This window comes from Rousettus aegyptiacus, unplaced genomic scaffold (genome assembly GCF_014176215.1).
Source record: "Rousettus aegyptiacus isolate mRouAeg1 unplaced genomic scaffold, mRouAeg1.p scaffold_m13_p_14, whole genome shotgun sequence".
Taxonomy (NCBI): domain Eukaryota; kingdom Metazoa; phylum Chordata; class Mammalia; order Chiroptera; family Pteropodidae; genus Rousettus; species Rousettus aegyptiacus.
In genome coordinates, this window is record NW_023416289.1 from 33,726,091 (window position 1) to 33,746,637 (window position 20,547).

At 37.0% G+C, this 20,547-nt stretch overlaps 1 protein-coding gene across 13 annotated transcripts in view; it reads left to right on the top strand.

The window, feature by feature from the left end:
- The window catches only part of ZNF382 (zinc finger protein 382), a 32,482-nt gene extending 18,245 nt beyond the window's left edge, over positions 1 to 14,237 (top strand). For 6 of the 13 annotated variants that reach the window (XM_036232165.1, XM_016119631.2, XM_016119630.2 and 3 more), the window contains one exon: positions 12,147 to 14,237. In XM_036232165.1, the coding sequence (XP_036088058.1) occupies positions 12,147 to 13,552 (1,406 nt within the window). In that variant the 3' untranslated portion in view covers positions 13,553 to 14,237. Of the gene's footprint in view, positions 1 to 1,726; positions 1,850 to 12,146 lie in introns of all 13 variants that reach the window. The other 7 variants (XM_036232171.1, XM_036232169.1, XM_036232170.1 and 4 more) reach the window with 4 other exon arrangements.
- The last annotated feature ends 6,310 nt before the right edge of the window (positions 14,238 to 20,547 follow it).

Here is a 20,547-nt window from a genome sequence, read left to right on the forward strand (position 1 = left end):
TGTTAGTCATCTTACTCATAGTTATATATTTTTTGTCCTTTTGCTTCAGGTAGAATGACCTCTTTTAGTATTTTCTGTAATGCAGACCTTGTGGTGGAGAATTCCTTCAGCTTTTGTATTGCTGGAAAGGTCTTTATTTCTCCTTCCTAAAGGAGAGCTTTGCTGGATATATTATTCTTGGCTGGTAATTTCTATCAATAGTTTGACTACCTAGTTCCATCCCTTTCTTGCTTGTAAGGTTTTTGCTGAGAAGTCAGATGATAGTCTAATCAATTTTCCTTTATAAGTAAATGTTTTCTTTTTCCTGGCTGCCCTGAGAATTCTCTTTATCATTATTTTTCAACAATTTTAATATAATGTGTCTTGGAGAAGGCCTCTTTGGGTTGACATAATTGGATGGTCTGTTTGCTTCTTGGATTTGAAGATCCAGTTCTTTCGATAGGTTTGGGAAATTCTCATTGACTGTTTGAATAGATTCTCTGTTCCCTTCTTCCTCTTGTTTCCTTCTGGTATACCCAATATTCTTATGTTGCTTTTTTTGTGATGGTGATAGTTCTTGTAGAGTTCTTTCATTATTTTTCATTCTTAAATCTTTCTTCCTTCTGTGTCATTTTCAGATTTCTGTTTTCAATATCATTAATTTTTTCCTCCATTTGGTCAGCTTTATTTCCTAAGCTTGCTATTTCATTCTTTATCTCTTTTAATTTGTTCTTCATATCCAGAAGTTCTTTTGAGATCTTTTTCAGGGTTTTGATCTTCTTGGTAAAGTATTTGTTTTATTTGTTTATTTTGTTTCTAATTTCTTGGAATTTTTGGACAGAATTTTCTTGCATCTCATTGAGTGCTTTCAGAAGTGCAATCCTGAATTCTCTGTTTAACCGCATATTTCTATGTCTTTAAGCTTATTTTATCAAGATTTTTTCAGTTTCTTTCTGAGCTGCCTTTTCACCTTGGTTCTTCATGGTGTTTGATGGACTATTTCTTTGCCTGGGCATTAATGGAAGTGTGCTATGCTTTAAAAAAAAAAAATTATAGTGATCTTTCAGGAGGTTAGTAAGAGGGGGCTTTTCTTTTGACTTCCATTAGGTAGTCTTCAAAGTCTCTTGGATCTCTGCTTTGAGACTAAAAATGCTCTTTCCTCTCTGGTATGTGCCTCAAAGATCAGTCCCAGGGCTCCACCCCCTTGAAAGTGTGTGATAGGTGATGAGGGTCTGAGTCTCAGAAGAGGTTCTGAGAGCCTGTTTCTGGCCCAGCAGTCAGGTGCAATGCTTTGCTGCTTCCTTTTGACTCTGTCTGACTAGATGAGGATGGAGCTGATTGGGAAAAATCTGCTGGATGTGTGGCTGTTTTCCTTCACTTAGTGCTGTCCCTCAGGTTTCTGATGTCTCGTTTTGATATCATCACTCCTGTCTCTTGTACCAGCTGTAGTATATGTTTCAGTACTGGTTGAACACATTTTCCTGGGGCTCAGTGGTGTTAGCTCTGATATACGCGAGGGTAAGTGCCTTCTGGGTTGGTGGGGTGGGGCTCAGCTAGGCTCTGTGACTCAGCCTCCCTGTTTGCAATGGCAGTTTCTAAGCCACAGCTGTTGCCTCTCTGCACTCAGTGTCTGCCCTGCTCTCTGCCCTGATTCCTGGGCTCTGGTGTGTAGAATGTGCTGACTGCTCAAGCAGCACTGCTCCGAGCTTCCCTGGCGACATAATGTCCCATTCCCGTTTTCTTGCAGGGAGCCCAGCTGTGTATTGCAGCTCCTTTGTTTCACACTCCTAATCATCCGCCCAGTCTCGTGCAGATTTGCCCATCTTTGGATCCTCTGATGCACCGATCTCTCAGATGTACTTGTGTTCAGGTGGGTGTTATTCGATGAGTTTACATGTTCAGTTTGTTGTTATTTCAAGGGGAGAGATCTGGGGATATCCTTCATGCCACGTGCTTTTTTCTGATGTCTCCGATCTTCTTTATCCAATCATTTATTGATGGACACTTAGCTTCCATATCTTGGTTATGGATTTCTTCAGATAAATACCCAGTTGAATTGCTGGATCATATAGTAATTCTATTTTTAATTTTTTGAGGAACCTCCATACTGTTTTCCATAGTGGCTGCACAAATTAATTGTCTCACCAATAGCGTATGATGGTTCCCTTTTCTCAATATCATTGCCAACACTTGTTGTTCATTGATTCATTGATAGCCATTTTCACAGGTGTGAGGTGGTATCTCATGTGGTTTTAATTTACATTACTCTGATGATGAGTGACATTGAGCATCTTTTCATGTATCTGTTAGCCATCTGTACGTTCTCTTTGGAGAAATGTCTTCAGGTCCTCTGCTCATTTTTAAATCGGATTGTTTGTATTTGTGGTGTTAAGTTATATGAGTTCTTTTGTATATTAACCCTTCATCAGATATATCATTGGTGAATTTCTTCTCCCATTCAGTAGGTTGTTTTTTCATTTTGTTAATGATTTCCTTCACCATGCAAAACCTTTTTAGTTTTACGTAGTCCATTTGTTTATTGTTGCTTTTGTTATTTTTACCCAAGGAGACCTATCCAAAAAAAATGTTACTGAAACTTGTCAAAGTGTTTACTGCCTATGCTTTCTTCTATGAGTTTTACGTTTTCAGGTCTTATATTTAAGTCTTTAATCCATCTTGAGTTTATTCTTGTGGTCTATTTTTATTTTTTGCATATATCTGTCTAGTTTTCCCAGCACCATTTATCAAAGAGACTATCTTTACCCCTATTGTATATTCTCGCCTCATTTGTCATAGGTTAATTGACTATACAGATGTGGGTTTATTTCTGGTCTCTCTATTCTGTTCCACTGATCTATATTGTCTCTATTTAATACCATGCTGTATTTAGTACCATGCTTGATCTAAGGTAGTGATATAAGATAGTGTGATACCTCTAACTTTGTCCTTTCTCAGCATTGCTTTGGCTCTTCAGGGTCTTTTGCAATTTTATATGAATTTTAGGATTATTCTAGTCTGTGAAAATGTCGTTGCTATTTAGATAGGGATTGCATTGAATCTGTAGATTGCTTTGACAGTGTGGTCATTTTAACGATGTTAATTCTTCCTATCCAGGAGCATGGTATAGACTTCCATTTAATTTTTTCTTCTTTAATGTCTTATAATTTTTTCAGTACAAGTCCTTTACCTCCTTGATTAAATTTATTCTTAGGCATTTTATTCATATTGAAGCCATTATGAATAAGACTTTTTTTTTTTAATTTCTCTTTCTGATAGTTTGCTATTTGTGTATAAAATGCAACTGATTTCTGAATATTTCTATCTTGCTCAATTCATTTATCAGTACTACTTTTGGTGGACTCTTTAGGGTTCTCTATATATACTATCATGTCATCTACAAATAATGGCAGTTTTATGTCTTTCTAATTGGGATACCTTTTATCTCTTTTTTCTTGTCTGATTGCTGTGGCTAGGATTTCTAGTACTATGTTGAATAAATGTGGGGAAAGTGGATATTCTTGTCTTGGCCCTGATCTTAAAGGGAAAGCTTTCAGGTATTCACCCCTGAGTATTATGTTAGCTGTGGGTTTGTCATATATGTCCTTTATTTTGTTAAGGTATGTTCCCTCTGCCTCTAATTTGCTATGAGTTTTTATTCAGTAGTTGATTTTTGTAAAATACTTTTACTGCATCCATTTTTATGATCATCTTATTTTTAAAAATTTATTTTTATGGTGATATTGGTTAATGAAATCCAGTAAGTTTCAGGTGTATAATTTAACAGTAAGGTGTGTGTGTGTGTGTGTGTGTGTGTGTGTGTGTGTGTGTGTATGTATATATATATATTATATATATATTTGTATATATATTTGTATATATATACATATATATTATATAAATGTATGTATATATATATAATATATATATATTGCATTGTGTGTTCACCTCCCATAGTTAGATTTCTTACTGTCACCACATATTTGACCCCTTTTACTCCCTCTACTTCCCTCCTCCCCCCTCCTCCCTACCCTCTGTATGATCATATGATTTTTAGCCTTCATTTTGTATATGTGGTGTATCAAGTTCATTGATTTGTGGATATTGAATCAACCTTGCATCCCTGGAATAAATCCCACTTGATCATGGTGTATGATTTTTTAAAATGTATTGCTAAGTCCACTTAGCTAATATTTTGTTGTAGATTTTTGCATCACTGTTCATTTGGGATATTGGCCTACAATTTCCTTTTTTTGTAGTGTCTTTATCTGGTTTTGATATCAGGGTAATGCTTGCCTAGTAAAATGAGTTTGGGAGCTTTCTCTCTTCAGTTTTTTGGAATATTTTGAGAAGGATGGTATTAATTCTTTGGATGTTTGGTAAAATTCACCTGTGAAGTCATCTGGTTCAGGACTTCTGTTTGTTGGGAGTTTTTTGATTACTGATTCAATTATGTTAGTAGTTATCTATCTGTTCCAATTTTCTGCTTTTCTTAATCTGTCTTGGAAGATTTTATGATTCTAGGAATTTATCTATTTCTTTCAACTTGTCCAATTTGTTGGCATTTAATTGTTCATAGTATCTTCCTACTATCTTTTGTATTTCTGTGGAGTCAGTTGTCCCTTCTCTTTCATTTCTGATTTTATTTACTTAGGCCTTCCCTCTTTTTTTCTTGATGAGTCTGGCTGAAGGTTTGTTAATTTTATTTATATTTTCAGAGAAACAACTCTTGATTTCATTAATCTTGTCTGTTGTTCTTTGAGATATTATCTCATTTGTTTCTGCTTCAATCTTTATTTTCTTTATTGTACTTACCTTGGTATTAGTTTGTTTTTGATTTTCTAGTTCATTTAAGAGTAAGATTAGACTATTTGAGATTTTTCTTGTTTCTTGAGATAGTTATGTATTGCTATGAATTTCCCTCTTAGAATTGCCTTGGCTGTGTCCCATAGATTTCGAGTCATAGTGTTTTCAATTTTCTTTGTCTCAATGTATCTTTTTATTTCTTCCTTGATATTGTCCTTAACCTATTCATTGTTTAGTAGCACGTTATTTAGCCTGCACGCATTTGTGAGTTTTTGTTTTCTTCTTGTAATTGATTTCTAGTTTTATATCCTCGTAGTCTAGGAAGATGCTAGATATAATTACAATTTTCTTAAATTTATTGACCCTTGTATTCTAGCCTAACATGTGGTCTATCTTGGAAAATGTTCCGCGTATACTTGAAAAGAATGCATATTCTGCTGCTTTTCTGTGAAATGTTCCACCAACACAATTAAATTAGTGTTGTCTAATATGTCATTAAGGCCACTGTTTGCTTATTGATTTTCTGTATGGATGATGTATCCATCGATATCACTTCAGTGTTAATGCCCCCTAATAATCCTGTATTACTGTAGATCTCTCTCATTGGATTCATAAATATTTATGAATTATATCCTCTTGTTGAATTGATACCTTTAACATTATGAAATGCCCTTCTTCATCTCTTGTTACAGACCTTATTTTAAAGTCTATTTTGTCTGATGTAATATTGCTACCCCAGCTTTTTCTTCATTTCCATTTGTATGAAATATCTTTTTCCATCCCTTTCGGTCAGTATGTTTCTTTCGATCTGAAGGGACTTTCTTATAGGTTGCATACGTGCAAGTCTTGTTTTTAATCCATTCAGCCACCCTATATCTTTTGACTGGAGCATTTAATCTATTTATATTTAAAGTATCTATAGCTTGCCATTTTATTGTATTTTTCATTATATTTTTACCTCATGTATGTGTTTGTGTGTATCTCTTAATTTATTGTAATTACATATGATCTTTCTACTTTTCTTTTTAACTTTGTATTAGTTTTATAATTGGTCATTCCACTGCTTTTACTGCTTGCCTTTGTCAGTGAGAATATTGTTCTTTCTTGTATTTTCTTATTCATATTTTTTATTTTTTCCACTTAAAGAACATCCTTAACATTTCTTGTAACACTGGTTTAGTAGTGATGAACTCCAGTATCTTTTTCTTGTTTAGGAAGCTCTTTATCTCTCCTGGATTCTAAATGATAGCCTTGCTGAGTATAGTGATCTTGGTTGTAGGTCTTTGCTTTTCATCACTTTAAATATTTCATGTCATTCCATTCTGGCCTGCAGACTTTCTGTTGAGGAATCAGCCACTCCCTGGTAGGTAACTATTTACTAGTTTCTCTATGCTTTAAAGATTCTCTTTGCCTTTAATCTTTTACATTTTAATTATGACGTGTGGGCCTCTTTGGGTTCATCTTATTTGGGACTATGCACTTTCTGGGCTTGTATGTTTTCTTCCTTCACCAGGTTAGGGAAGTTTTCCATCATTATTTCTTCAAATAGATTTTCAATTCCTTGCTCTCTCTCTTCTCCTTCTGGTACCCCTATGATGCGTATATGAGTACATTTAATGTTGTCTTAGAAGCCCTTAAACAATCCTCTTTTTGGATTCCTTTTTTCACGTTTCTGTTATTTATGGATGTTTTCTGCTACCTTACCTTCCAAATCACTGATTCGATTCTCTGCTTCATCTAATCTATTGATTCCCTCTAATGTAGTCTTCATTTCAGTTATTGTATTCTTCACTTTGGACTAGTTCTTTTTGTTTTCTATCTCTTTGTTAAAGCTCTCACTGAGTTCATCTACTCTTCTCCTAAATTCATTGAGCATCCTTATAACCAGTGTTTTGAACTCTGCATATGGTAAATTGCTTGTCTCCATTTTGTTTAGTTCTTTTCCTGGAGCTTTGTTCTCTTCTTTCATTTGGGATATGTTACTTTGTCTTCCTATTTTGGATGCCTCCCTGTGTTTGTTTCTATACATTAGATAGAGCTTCTATGTTTCCCAGTGTTAGTAGAGTGGTCATATGTAGTAGGTGTCCTGGAGGGCCCAATGGCACAATCTCCCTGGTTACCTGAGCCAGGTGCTCCAGGTGTGTTCCTTGTATGGGTTGTGTGTGCCCTCCTATTACAGTTGAGCCTTTTTTGCTGTTTGCACATTAGTGAGAGGGACTGACCCTCAGAATGATTTTTGAGGACTGGCCGTGACTACATGGGAGGAGCTGTTGTGCAGGGGCTCACCCTACAGAGCAGGATTTGCTTTAGCAGGGTTCCAGTCCCTACCCAGTCTCCCCCTTGGGTGTGTTGTCCTCACATGCCCCAGGTGGTGCTCCAGCTTGATCGAAGCCAGCTCCTAGGCATGCCAGTGCAAGGGCCTCCTGGGAGGGGCCCCGCTGCAGGCAAATTCAGCCACACCTCATGCTATACCAGGTCCAACTGGTATGAGCCACCAAACAGTTGTAGAGTCAGCCACTTACACTGGGGTTAGAGGTGCCTAAAGAGGCCAAGCCATAAACTTAGACCAGCTGCTGTAGTGCTGGGCTGCTCAGCAAGAGGTATAGGGCACACGGAGGCCAGATGATGTTTGCTTGCGGTTTGTGAACCTTTGAGAAATTTTAGGAAAATGTGCAGCATAAGCTAAAACAGGTCATTTGTATGGAAAAGCCACTGGAGGTGGCTTGGGTGGGCCTGAAAGTTGGGTGGAGTGGGGTCTCAGGGAATCACCATTGTGGGGCGACCAGTGTTAGCCAGGTTGATGGAGAATTAGATATGGCACCTGGCTGCATCTCCATGCCAGTAGGTGGTGTGGCTCAACAGAGAAACATGGATTCTACCAGCATTTCTGGGAGAAAGCTGCCCCTCCATCCCTTCCCTAATGCCAGACAATTTAGTTCTTTCCCATATGGCCTTGATGCTTTTCAAGTGCTAGAGCCCAGAGTGGGTGAATCTGTACATAGTGCCCTCTGAGAGGGAAACCTGGGTCTCCAGCAGCCTCTTTCTCACTCAGCCACAACTCCAATAGTTTTCACAACCAGAAGTTGTGGAGACTTATCATCCTAGCAGTGGAACCCTAGGCTGGGGAGCCTGGTATAGAGCTGGGACCCCTCACTCCTCCAAAAGGATATCCACAGATGAGATGTCCCTCCCAATTTTTAACTGCCACATGTGGGTATAGGACCAACTCATTCTATGTCTCATCTCTCCTACTAGTCTTGAGATGGCCTCTTGTGTATGTCATTAGTTTTAGGACTTCTGTTCAGCTAGAATTCAAGGAATTCTCAATGATGGTTGCTCTGTAGTTTAGTTGTAATTTTGATGTCATGAGAGCAGGCAAACACAGGGTTTACCTATTCTACCATCTTGACCAGAAATCCAGTACAAACTCCTTTTACATTACCAGAATATGAATATTTAGATTAGCAGTTCTCAAACTTTTTAGTCTTGAGATTTGTTTATACTCTTAAAATTATTAAGGATTGAAAGAACTTCATGTGTGTGTTTGTGTGTTTGTTTATGTGTAGCCTTAGAAATTAAAACAAAAGTTTAAATATTCACTTATTAATACATTTAAAAATAATAAACTCATTACATGTTGACATAAAAATTATAATTTTACAAAAAGTAAACTTTTCCAAAAGGAAAAAAACTGGTGAGAAAAATGTCAAGGTTACATGATTGAACTTTATTTAATGCCTTGCTTAATGGAAGACAGCTGATTTTCACATCTGATTCTGCATTCAATATGTTCCAATATGTTGCTTTAAATGAAATACATGAAAAAAAATCTTCCTTCATGTGTATATGTAATGTGAGAGAGAAGTATTTTAAAAGCCTTTTTAGATTGTTCTGGATGTTCTCCATAAACACTATACACAAACTTAACAATTTATAGTTTCGAAACAGTTGGAGTATAGAATCTGAGACCATAATACTGAACTTTTGTACATTGTGATGTAAAATCCAATGGTCTATTTAAGTAAATTTTTTTACCCATGTATTTTTTGGTAACATTAGCATTGGTCATTTGGAATCAACAGTTCACTGACATGTACAGATATTCTGAATTTTATCACATTTCCAATATTAAAAAAAAAACCCAAACCCACATTTGTTAATATCACCAGCAATCTCATCAGAGAAGTCTTTAAAGTATTAGGAAGTTGACATAATTGCAAAAATAAGCTTTCCAACATAATGACCTTTAGATAAGAGCTTGAATATTATCATTTGTAACAAATATTGGCAAGTGTTTTCTCTGAGTTGACAGGCTTGCATTGTTCAAGAAACTGTCTACCAGATACCCATGTCTGAATACTAGTCCACTGTACTTTCAAGTAAAAATGCTGTTCCACAAAACATAGTTATTCAGTTCGCAACTCAATAATTAGATGAGCATTTTTCCTCACAAAATACATTATACTCTGTTGTGAAACAGGAGTACTTTATGCATACTTCTTTAATCATCACACAGAATATTGAAAATATGTGTACTCAAGGTTGGGGATCTAATTAAATTAATAATTATTTTCTGCTCTATCAAGAACAGTCTTAAGTGAAACATTTTTTTCCTTTGAGTATATGCTAGTTAGAAATGCGGCGATTATTATTATAGTTTGGTGCCAGTTTTTTTATTTATTCTGTGTCAGCATTTTACCCAGTGTATAAATCATATTTTTTATATTTTCTATATTTTACAATATTTTGACATCTGTAAGGTGCCTTGTTGATTGGGGAAAAACTGCCCTTTCCAGAGCTAGCTAATTCTTAGAGACAGTAAGTACTTTGTTGGTGAGCCTGCTTTTCTTACACAAATCAACCAACCCCATGTTTATACACTCAACCATGTCCTTTATCTAACTCACACACCAAGCCAATATGTTGCCTGCTCTAAATCACTCAGGACCAGGTACCAGACAACTAGAAACCACCCCTATGACGCATAACCTACCAACACTATTCAAACTAGCCAATCCTAAACTGTTTCTCCTGCACTACCTTGCCTTTTTTGTAGAAGCAATCCCCGGTAAAAACTTATGCTGAAGTTTTCCCCTCATTCCTTTCTGTCTCTTGACCATACCTTATCCTTCCTCATGTAGCCTTGCATAGCATGGCATATCCCTTTACTTCAGGAAATGGTGATAATAATAACCTTCTTTTAATGACATCTCTCTGTGTCATCACTCCATCACCTCTATATATTCAAATTCCATAAGTACTAATAAGACACTAATTATTGCTTTAGCCCCATCAGGGCAAATATGAACATAGTTAAAAAGACAATCAAATTGTTGTTATTATTAACAAAAATAGTTTTGTCTTTGTGTAACTCTCGTAAGGGTCTCAGGTATTACACAGTTCATGAATCACGCTTTGGTAACTGCTGGTTTGGGTCTTTCTTGTTTTCTTTTATCTCTTTCTTTAACATTCAGTCTTCTGTCTTTTTTTGTTATAGCTTCCTATTTATAGCCATTCTTAAATTATCTAAAAGGTAAAAAGGAAGTCATTGTCTAATATTTATCTCCCTCTTAGTTTCATTTTCTTTCTTTATTTTTCCTGTACAATGCCTTATACTTGTTTCCTGTACTCAGTCTCACATCCCATTCTCACCTTGGGACCTGCTATCAGATTTTAAAGTCTATAAACCTTGGACCAAAGGAATAATATCAGTATCAACATTTCCTTTCAATAAATCTCCATGTTATATATCACAGTGCTCAAATTCTTGATATCTGCCCACCTTGATTTGGGTAAAAAACACTGATTCTTATCCTGTTTTTCGGAGTTCCTTTTCACATATTGGTTCTTTTCTTCCCTTTATTTACATTGCCTAAGAAAATAAATATTTGTTGAATAAGTAGATTTTATTTCAGTAAGCTCTCATTGGTGTAAAGGATCTTTCTTCATACTCAGTTCTTGTCACTATAAAAGTTCTGTACTCTATATTAATTTGATCCATTCACAATTGTGATTTCCTTATTTTATGTAAATGGCTTTCAGATAGACATTTTTTTGGCCCATTTCTCCTACCTGAACTCTAGTGGTATGTTGTAATTTGCCTGCAGCAATACAGCAATCAGTTGTCTCAATCTTTTGGTTATCAATATATCAGAAGTAATAGTCATTATCTTTACTTCACTCATATTTGTTTCTATATCTTTTTGTTCCCATAATTACCCCCTATGGAGTATTAGGTTGATTCCATCATCTCTGTTATACTATCTTCGCAATTTGCATTATGTTATTTCTGTCTGTGAAATATCTTTACAGAATAATATTCTCATTTGCCACTGACAACTTCCATAATGAAAGCCATATTATTTCAGGTGTGGACTGCTGTAATTACTACTTGAATTTGCCATGATTTTCTCCCAGTTCTTTCCATAGTAAGGTAACAGTAGTAAGATATAGAATTTGTAAGAAATATAATAGGGAAGGTCAATTGGTGCCATACACATACATTGGAGAATACAGTTCTTCACAGCCCCAATAGGAAATAGCAGAATTGAAGGCATGTTACTGCATTGGGAGGAAAATTTGAACCCATCCTTCTCTAAAACTAAAAAAGTAATTTAGCAAATTAAAAGGAGGAAAAATTAGAATTGATGGTGAGGAGAATTTAATTATCGACTATCACTCTAAAAGAATAAATCGATGTAGCAGCAGTTAGTGATTATGTTCATGTTGCAAGTATGCTTTGTCCTCTGGTTTATTTTATAATTCCTAATGGAATTAATTCCCTAGTTCTTCTCTTTCAAGAGAAAATAAATCAGTTATATGAGGAGTTATGGCCTAGACTATAGACTAGTGTTTCTGTCAACATTAGGAAATGAATGCTTCCATTTGCCATGGAAGGGCTAAATGCAAGTGAAGAAAAAAAAAATGGGAAGCATTTTATAACACTTATTTAGGCATAAGTAAATAAATATGTGGGTTTGATCTCTACCCGAACAGTTTTCCTTGCTCACTCTTTAGTACTCTTGATAGGCTCACTCCATTCTCTGAAACTGCCTATTTCAAGAACAATCCTACTTTCACCATCTTTTGGTTACTTGTCCTTGTGTTTATTACACCTGCAAAATGTAGCTTATATTTAAATATGCCAAAGATATGTTTTTTGCTTACGCCAGTTTTTCACCATGTTAACAGTATAGCAGGATTTGTGTTTGTTCTATGCATTTTTCCTACCAAGAGGTAATTTATGTTTGCTGTTCTATAGACCACAGTAGTGAGATAGTCCCACCATGGGTTGTTTGTATATACATTTAATCCATCACCTTTATATGAAGACTCACATTCTTATTCATTGTATTCTTTTCTAGAAGATGGGAAAGCTGAAGATGTTTTAATGAAGTTTAAAGAGTACCAAGATAGTCATTTTAGATCAGTTGTATTCATCAACCACAAAAGACTGATTAAGGAAAGAAGTAATATTTTGGAGAAAACACTTACTGTAGGCAAGAACTGTATTCTTTCAAAAAGAACCCTGCATGAACATAAACCTAATGGAAAGGTTTTGAAAAATATTTCAGAATTAGTCATTAGAAATATCAGCCCTGTAGGGGAGAAGTTTGGTGAGAGTAATGGATGGGAGAAATCACTTCTCAATACTAAGCATGAGAAAATTCATACTGCAGCGAGTCTTTATAAACAAACAGAAAGGAGTCTGAGTGGTAAACAAGAGCTTATTCAACATCATAAGGTTCAAACTCCACAGCAATCATTTGAACATAATGAATGTGAAAAGTCCTTCCTTATAAAAGGAATGTTATTTACACATACCAGAGCTCACAGAGGAGAAAGATCGTTTGAACGCAATAAAGATGGAATAGCCTTCATCAAAAAGTCAAATCCACAAAATCTTATGGAGAAGAAGCCCCATGCATTTAGCAAATACGGGAAATTTCTTTGCAGGAAGTCCATTTTTATTATACATCAGAGGTCTCAAACAGAAGAGAAACCTTTTCAGTGTCCTTACTGTGGGAATAGCTTTAGAAGGAAGTCTTATCTCATTGAACATCAGCGAATTCACACAGGTGAGAAGCCGTATGTTTGCAATCAGTGTGGAAGAGCCTTCCGTCAAAAGACAGCCCTCACTCTTCATGAGAAAACACACATAGAGGGGAAACCCTACATTTGTATGGATTGTGGGAAGTCATTCCGCCAGAAGGCAACCCTCACTAGACATCACAAAACACATACAGGAGAGAAAGCCTATGAATGTATTCAATGTGGGAGTGCTTTTAGAAAGAAGTCATACCTCACTGATCATCAGAGAACTCACACAGGAGAGAAACCATATCAATGTAATGAATGTGGGAAGGCATTTATTCAGAAGACAACCCTCACTGTCCACCAGAGAACTCACACAGGAGAGAAACCCTATATTTGTAATGAATGTGGGAAGTCCTTTTGTCAAAAGACAACCCTCACTCTCCATCAAAGAATTCATACAGGGGAAAAACCCTATATTTGTAATGAATGTGGGAAGTCTTTTCGTCAGAAGGCAATCCTCACCGTCCATCAGAGAATACATACAGGAGAGAAATCCAATGGATGTCCTCAGTGTGGGAAAGCCTTTAGTAGGAAATCAAACCTCATTCGCCATCAGAAAACCCACACAGGAGAGAAACCATATGAATGTAAAGAATGTGGGAAGTTCTTCAGTTGTAAGTCAAACCTCATTGTCCATCAGAAAACTCACAAGGTAGGAACCATGGGAATATAGTAAAAGATGTGACTTTTTTGTAAAAACTTTCGAAGTCATAGTAAACCCTGTACATAATGTTGCTTGCAAGTGTAATAATATTCAGCAGTTTAAGGTACTATACCACATATTTACTTATTGTTTGCCAGCCTATAAAGCACACACAAAAGAATTACAAGACAAATTAAATGACAAAAGTTATTGACAATACAAGCCCGATTTTTTTGTTAGATTCATCAGATATAAACTTCCTTTGTCAAGTTACTACCCGTAAAATTGCTTATTTTAAATATTAATACCTATCATGTAAACCATGACTGGCAGTAGTCAATGAACCACACTGTGAACACAAGAATTTTAAAAAGAAAGGTGTGAACTGTGTTTCTCATTGCAAATATGAAATAAAAATTATTTGTTACCTCCTCAAAGTTAACCACAATTATGACTTATAACATTACAAATTAGTTTTTCAATATTATAAGCTTTTATATAAATTGAATTATATACCATGTATTTTTATATATATGGCTTGTTTCATTAATCATTATGTCTCTAAAACTCATTAGTGCATGTAGCAGAAGTTGATTCATTTTCATTCTGTATAGAATACCATTATATGATTATATCACATTTTATCAAATCCACTGTTGGTGAACTTTTCAATTCTTTACAGCTTAGGGTCATAATAAATTCTTCTGTGAACATATTTGGCTTTTGGTGTATATGTATTTAATTCCCTTGTATATATACTTAGGAGTAGAATTTCTGGGTCCTGGGGCATATGTATGTTTGTCCAGCTGGTAGATACTATGAAACAACTCAGAACTTGAACAGCATGAGATAATTCATTCTGAAGGGAAAGAACTGAATATTATCAATTAGTGATGGTTCAGACCAGAGAATCAGGGAAACTATGGATGTTGTGAAAACTGGGAGTCCAAATGTAATGCATAAACAAAGGCTTTAGCTACAGCCAAAATTTTAATATTAATACCAGATAAATGTAATAAATGTGAGATTGCCTTTAGCCATAATAATGCCTTATATCTAAAGAGAGGGAGACAATTACCATCTTCCTTGTTCATCTTGAGAGACTTCTAATAGAGAAAACTCCTATGAATAAAATGAAGGGGGCAGAAGATAGCTTTTACCTATACCCTATGTCTTACTGGTAATATAAAAATGATGACTGTGGAAAAACTTTATCTGTAGCTTAAGTCTTACACAACACTATAAAATTCACATTAGATGGGAACTCTTCAAATGAATTTATTGTAGGAATGAGTTTATCTATATCTCATTCCTTGTATAACACCATAGGATTCATATTAAAGAAAGGAAGGTTAAAAGACTAACAGATGAGTCCTGTAACTCTAACTCTGCTTCCATAAAAGAAGTCCAACCGTACTAAGATCATGCTAGAGTCTGTGTGTAAGCACCCTGGTCAATAACCACAGCTAAACTCCTATCCATCTCATCCAGTATCTGCCAACAGAGCCATCTTGGACATTGTTAAGTCTTCAGATACTGGAACCAATTGGAACCATGTGACAGACCCCAAGTAATAACTACTCAGTTGAGGCTGTCTGAAATTCCTGACCCACAAAATGGTTATATCTTTTGACTTAAATTTGATAGATTGAAAGGAGAAATAATCTTGTCAGTATATTTATATTATGAAAATTGAAAATGAAGGTATGAATATTTGGGTTCCAGAGTCAATGAGGAAAAGTGGTGACTACTTGGTGATTTTGACATGAACAAAAATTTGCTCTAAAATACAGTTGAAGACTTGGTTGTGTTTTTGGTTTACAATTATATACCTAAATAACAGTTCAATTAGGAGTTCATATATGTCTCTTTTTTTCTCATTTTCTGGCAGTAAATTAGACAACATAGTTAGCTTAATTTCAAGGTCACAAATCTAGCTATACCAAAAAAAACCCTTGAGGGTATCAAGATGGCGTGCCAGGGAAAAGCAGGGTTCACCTCCTCTCAGGACCACATTAAAATTACAATCAAATTGTAAAATGATCAACATGGAGAACCACCTGAAGTCTAATTGATTGTAACATGTACATCTGAAGATATCAAGAAAAAGCCACATCGAGATGGGTAGGAGTGGCAAGAATGACTTGTCCCACACTAGCATATGGCCATTGAGCACCAGGAGAGAGAATGCAGCGGCAGAGGGTCCCCCCACCCCAGAAGGAGAGAGGAGTCCAAGTCCCATACAGAGGCTCCCCAGCCCAGAGGTTCAGCCCCAGGAAGAGAAGTTCCCACAAGATCTGACTAAAAAAATCAGTGGGGATTCTGGCCATCTGGGTGAGTCAGAAGGAACCTGAACACCCAGATGTCCTCCTTAAAGGGCCTGCACACAGATTCGCTTGCAGACATGTGCCCTGGCAGCTTGGGAGGTGCAAGAGACATAGGGATAGATTGAGTAGTGTGGAACTAGAGAGAGGGCTGGAGGGACAGCTGACATCGTTTCTTTGTCAACCCCCCCTCCAGGGTAGTCTACAGATGGGCACCATCTCGCCTGTGTTGATCTCCCTTCACAGCCAACTCTGAAGCTGCATCGGTTCAATGAGATTGGCAAGCCCCCCCCCCCCCATGTCTCCTTGGGGCTCCACTCCATCCAGCCCACACATTGCCCCTGGCAGGCCCCTGCTGGCAGCTGCTTCCACCCTGCCCCTTCCCAGGTCCACAAATTCTTGGCAAGAAGCAAACCTTGGCTAGCAGAACCCACACATTTCAGGAGAGACATGTGGTGGCAGACCACCAGTGCCAGCTTGAGCAGCAGTCTCTTGGGCAGATTGCGGGGCTCTGTGGGCCTGATGCAGAAGGCAGCTGGCTTTGCTGTAATCTGTGACTTTTGCAGGAGCCCATGGACTCAGAACTGGCAGCAATTCTGATGCCATACTGGCCTGATAGGATTGGTTTGTTACACCCTGTGTCTCCCTGAGAACCCACACCGTCCAATCCACAAATTACCTGCGGTAAACTCATTCCCAGGCAGCCAGTCCCACCTTTCACTTTCCTTGAGCCACGAACTCGACAGCAGACAATAGCATTTAGTTCATGCAGCCCAGGCATGGCCCATGCATCCCATGAGAGACTTTTGGTGGTAGACCACAAACCCTATCCCAAGCTACAGTATTTCTTGAACAGATCTCAGGCACCTGCAGGCCTGAGACAAGCAGTGGCTGGTCTTGCTTTGAGACTTTCACAGGAAGCTACACAGCACTGGCATTAAAACTGACACTGCATTGGCTGGGGAAATCTGTTCACTATACCCCAGTGACTTCCTGAGTCCCTGAACTTCCCAGCTCATGTACCACACAAAGGCTTTCTCTGTTGCAGTTTTACAGACAACTGGTAGGCAGCCTCAGGCCTTGAGGCTCACTGGTTCTTTTGCTAAGCTGTCCCAGGCTTGGTACTGGGGGTAACCAAACCTTGGCTTGCGGCATTGTCTCTCCCACTTGCCTTTATATCCAGGATAGGAAGCAACCATCCACGGATCGCTTTGTAGCTCCAACCAGGTAGCCCCAACCAATCAATGGCAGCAGCTGACCTTGTCCTACTCAGGAGCCCCTCCCAAAGGGTCACAGAACCAACACATGCAGAGGCTGGCACCAGACTACAACAGAGCAACACCTGACTAACACCATAGATGGTACACCCAAAGAGTAGCCTTAACAACTACACAAGCTGCTAGGGCAAATCTCACTCCAAGGAGTCATCCCCACACAGCAACTCATACCCTGTGATTGTGGCCAATCCTCCCAATTAGCCTGAGAGCCAATCCCATCCACTGACATGCTAACAACAATAAAGCCTTGGCTACAACAGGAGAACACACATGACCTACACAAAAATTATCCCAGGGCTCCTGGTGTAGGTGATTAGGGAGATTTGTTATACCTCCCAGCCTTGAGCAGTATGTGTCCCAGGGGTGCCACACAGGACACATACTGCTCAAGGCTGGGAGGTATAACAAATCTTCCTAACACATAGAAACAAACACAGGCAACTAAAATGAGAAATGTACTACAAATGAAACAGAAGAAAACTCGAGAAAAAAAATTAAACAAAATGAAGGAAAGCATCCTACCAAAAATAAAGTTCAAAACAATGGTTATAGGGATGCTCATTGAATTTAAGAGGGAAATAGGTTATCTCAATGAGAACTTCAACAGAGAGCATAAAAAAGGACATAGATGTCATTAAAAAATCAGAAAAAAAAATGAGAAACACAATAGAAAGAATCAGCAGTAGATTAAATGAGGCAGATCAGATAATCAAAATGGAAGACAAGGTAGCAGAAAACAGCCAATAGGAACAGCAAACAAGAAAAAAAAGTATGAGGATAGTTTAAGAGACCGCTGGGACAACATCAAACATACCAACATCCACATCATAGGGGAACCAAAAGAGAGAGAGCAAGGGATTGAGAATCTATTTGAAGAAATAATGACAGAAAACTTCCCTAACATGGCAAAGGAATTAAACATACAAGTCCAGGAAGCACGGAGTTCCAAACAAGATGTACTCAAACAGACCCACACCAAGACACATCATAATCAAAATACCAAAGGTGGAAGACAGAACTTTAAAAGAAGCAAGAGAGAGGCAGTTTGTGACTTAAAAGGACACTCCCATAAGAATGTCAGCTGATTTGTCAACAGAAACTGCAGGCCAGAAGGCATTGGCCCACAGATATTCAAAGTAATAAAAAGCAACTTACAACCAAGAATACCCAGCAAGGCTATCAATTTAAATGGAAGGTGAGATAAAGCACTTCTCAGGAAAAAGCTTAAGGAATTCATCACTGGTATTACAAGAAATGTTAAGAGGACATCTCTAAAAAAAAAAATGCGGGGGGGGGGGTGGCGCCATAAATACAAATAATAAAATGGCAATAATTATGTACCTATCAATAAACACTTTATTCTTATTTTTAAAAAATTTTTTTCAATTACGTTTTGCATATGATATATTAGTTTCAGATGTACAACATAGTTATTAAACATTTATATAACTTACAAAGTGATCACACCAATAAACCTAGTACCCATCTGACACCACACAGTTATATTAGTAGCTATATTCTGTATGCTATATTTACATCCCCATTACTGCATAACTGTTTCGTAGCTACCAATTTGTACTTATGAATTTCTTCCCCTTTTTAACCCACCCTCAATCCCCATCACATCTAGCAACCATCAAATTGTTCTCTGTATCTATAAGTTTGTTTCTGTTTTGTTTATTTTGTTCTTTAGATTCTACATGTAAGTGAAATCATATGGCATTTGTCTATCTAATTTACTCCACTCAGCATGATACCCTCTAGGTCCATCATTGTTGCAAAAAGCAAGATGTTATCCTTTTTATGTCTGGGTAATATCCCATTGTATACATGTGTCACTGCTTTTTTATCCATGCATCCATTGATTGATACCCATGTTACCTCCATACTTCGGCAGCCAGGGAAAAGACTATTAAAAATGATGCTGCAATGAACATGGATTCACATATCCCTTCAAAGAAGCGATTTAGATTTCTATGGATAAATACCCAGAAGTGGGATTACTGGATCTTTCTTTGTCTCTTGTCTTTGCCTTTGTTTTAAAGTCTATTTTATCTGGTATTAATATTGTTTGTTTGTTTCCATTTTTATGAAATACATTTCTCATCTCTTTACTTTCAATCTGCGTGTCTTTAAAGCCAAAGTGAGTTTCTCAGCAGCATATGTAAGGGTCTTATTTTCATATCTATTCATCCACCCTATCATTTGAATGAAGCATTTAATCAACATTTAAAGTAATTGTTGATAGATATGTAATTGTTGTCATTGATTTTTTTAAAATCTTTCTTCTTAAGTCCCTTCAACATTTCCTGTAATACTGGCTTGGTGATGATGAACTTCTTTCGCTTTTTCTTGTCTGGGAAGCTCTTTATCTGTCCTTTGATTCTAGATGATAGCTTTTTTGGGTAAAGTAATCTTGGTTATAGATTCTTGCTATTCATCACTTTGAATAATTTCTGCCAATCTCTCTGGCCTGCAAAGTTCCCGTTAAAAAATCAGGTGACAGTCTTACAGGAGCACCCGTATAGGTAACTACTTGCTTTTCTCTTGATACTTTTAAGATTCTTTCTTTGTCTTTAACCTTCATCATTTTAAATATGATGTGCTTAAGTGTGGGCCTGTTTGGGTTCATCTTGTCTGGGACTCCCTGCACTTCCTAGATTTGTATGTTTAATTCCTTCACCATGTTGGGGAAGTTTTCTGTCATTATTTCTTCAAACAGGTTTTCAATTCCTTGCTCTTGCTCTTGTCTTTCTGGTATCCATATGATGCAAATGTTGGTGTGCTTGATGTTGTACCAAGGATCTCTTAAACTATCCTCATTTTTTGGATTATTTTTTCTTGCTTCTGTTGATTGGGTGATTTTTGCCACCTAGCTGAGCAGAATGATTTCTTTATCAAGAAGATTGAAACCCCCAAAAAGAAGCAAATAGAACTTCTGGAGATAAATAACACACTGCAAGAGATGAAAAATAAAATAGTAAGCTTAGGAAATAGAGTGAAACAAATGGAGGAAAGGATCAGTGATATCAAGGACAGAAATCTAGAAATAAATTAGACGGAAGAAGAGAGAAACCAATGAATGAAAAATAATGAAATAGAAATACAAGAACTAGCTGATATCATCAGGAGAGGAAACATAAGAATAATGGGAATTTCTGAAAGGGAGGAAAATGAGCAGGGATTAGAAAGCATTTTCAAACAAATAGTTGATGATAATGAGCTGAAGCTTGGAATTCAAGAAGTCAACAGAACACTCATTACCTCAACCCGAAAAGACCTTCACCAAGACAAATTTATTACAATTATCAAAAATCAACAACAAAGACAGAATTATCAGGGCAGCCAAGGAAAAGAAGACAGTAACCTAGAAAGGAAATCCCATTAGATTATCTTTGGATTTCTCAGCTCAAACCTTACACGC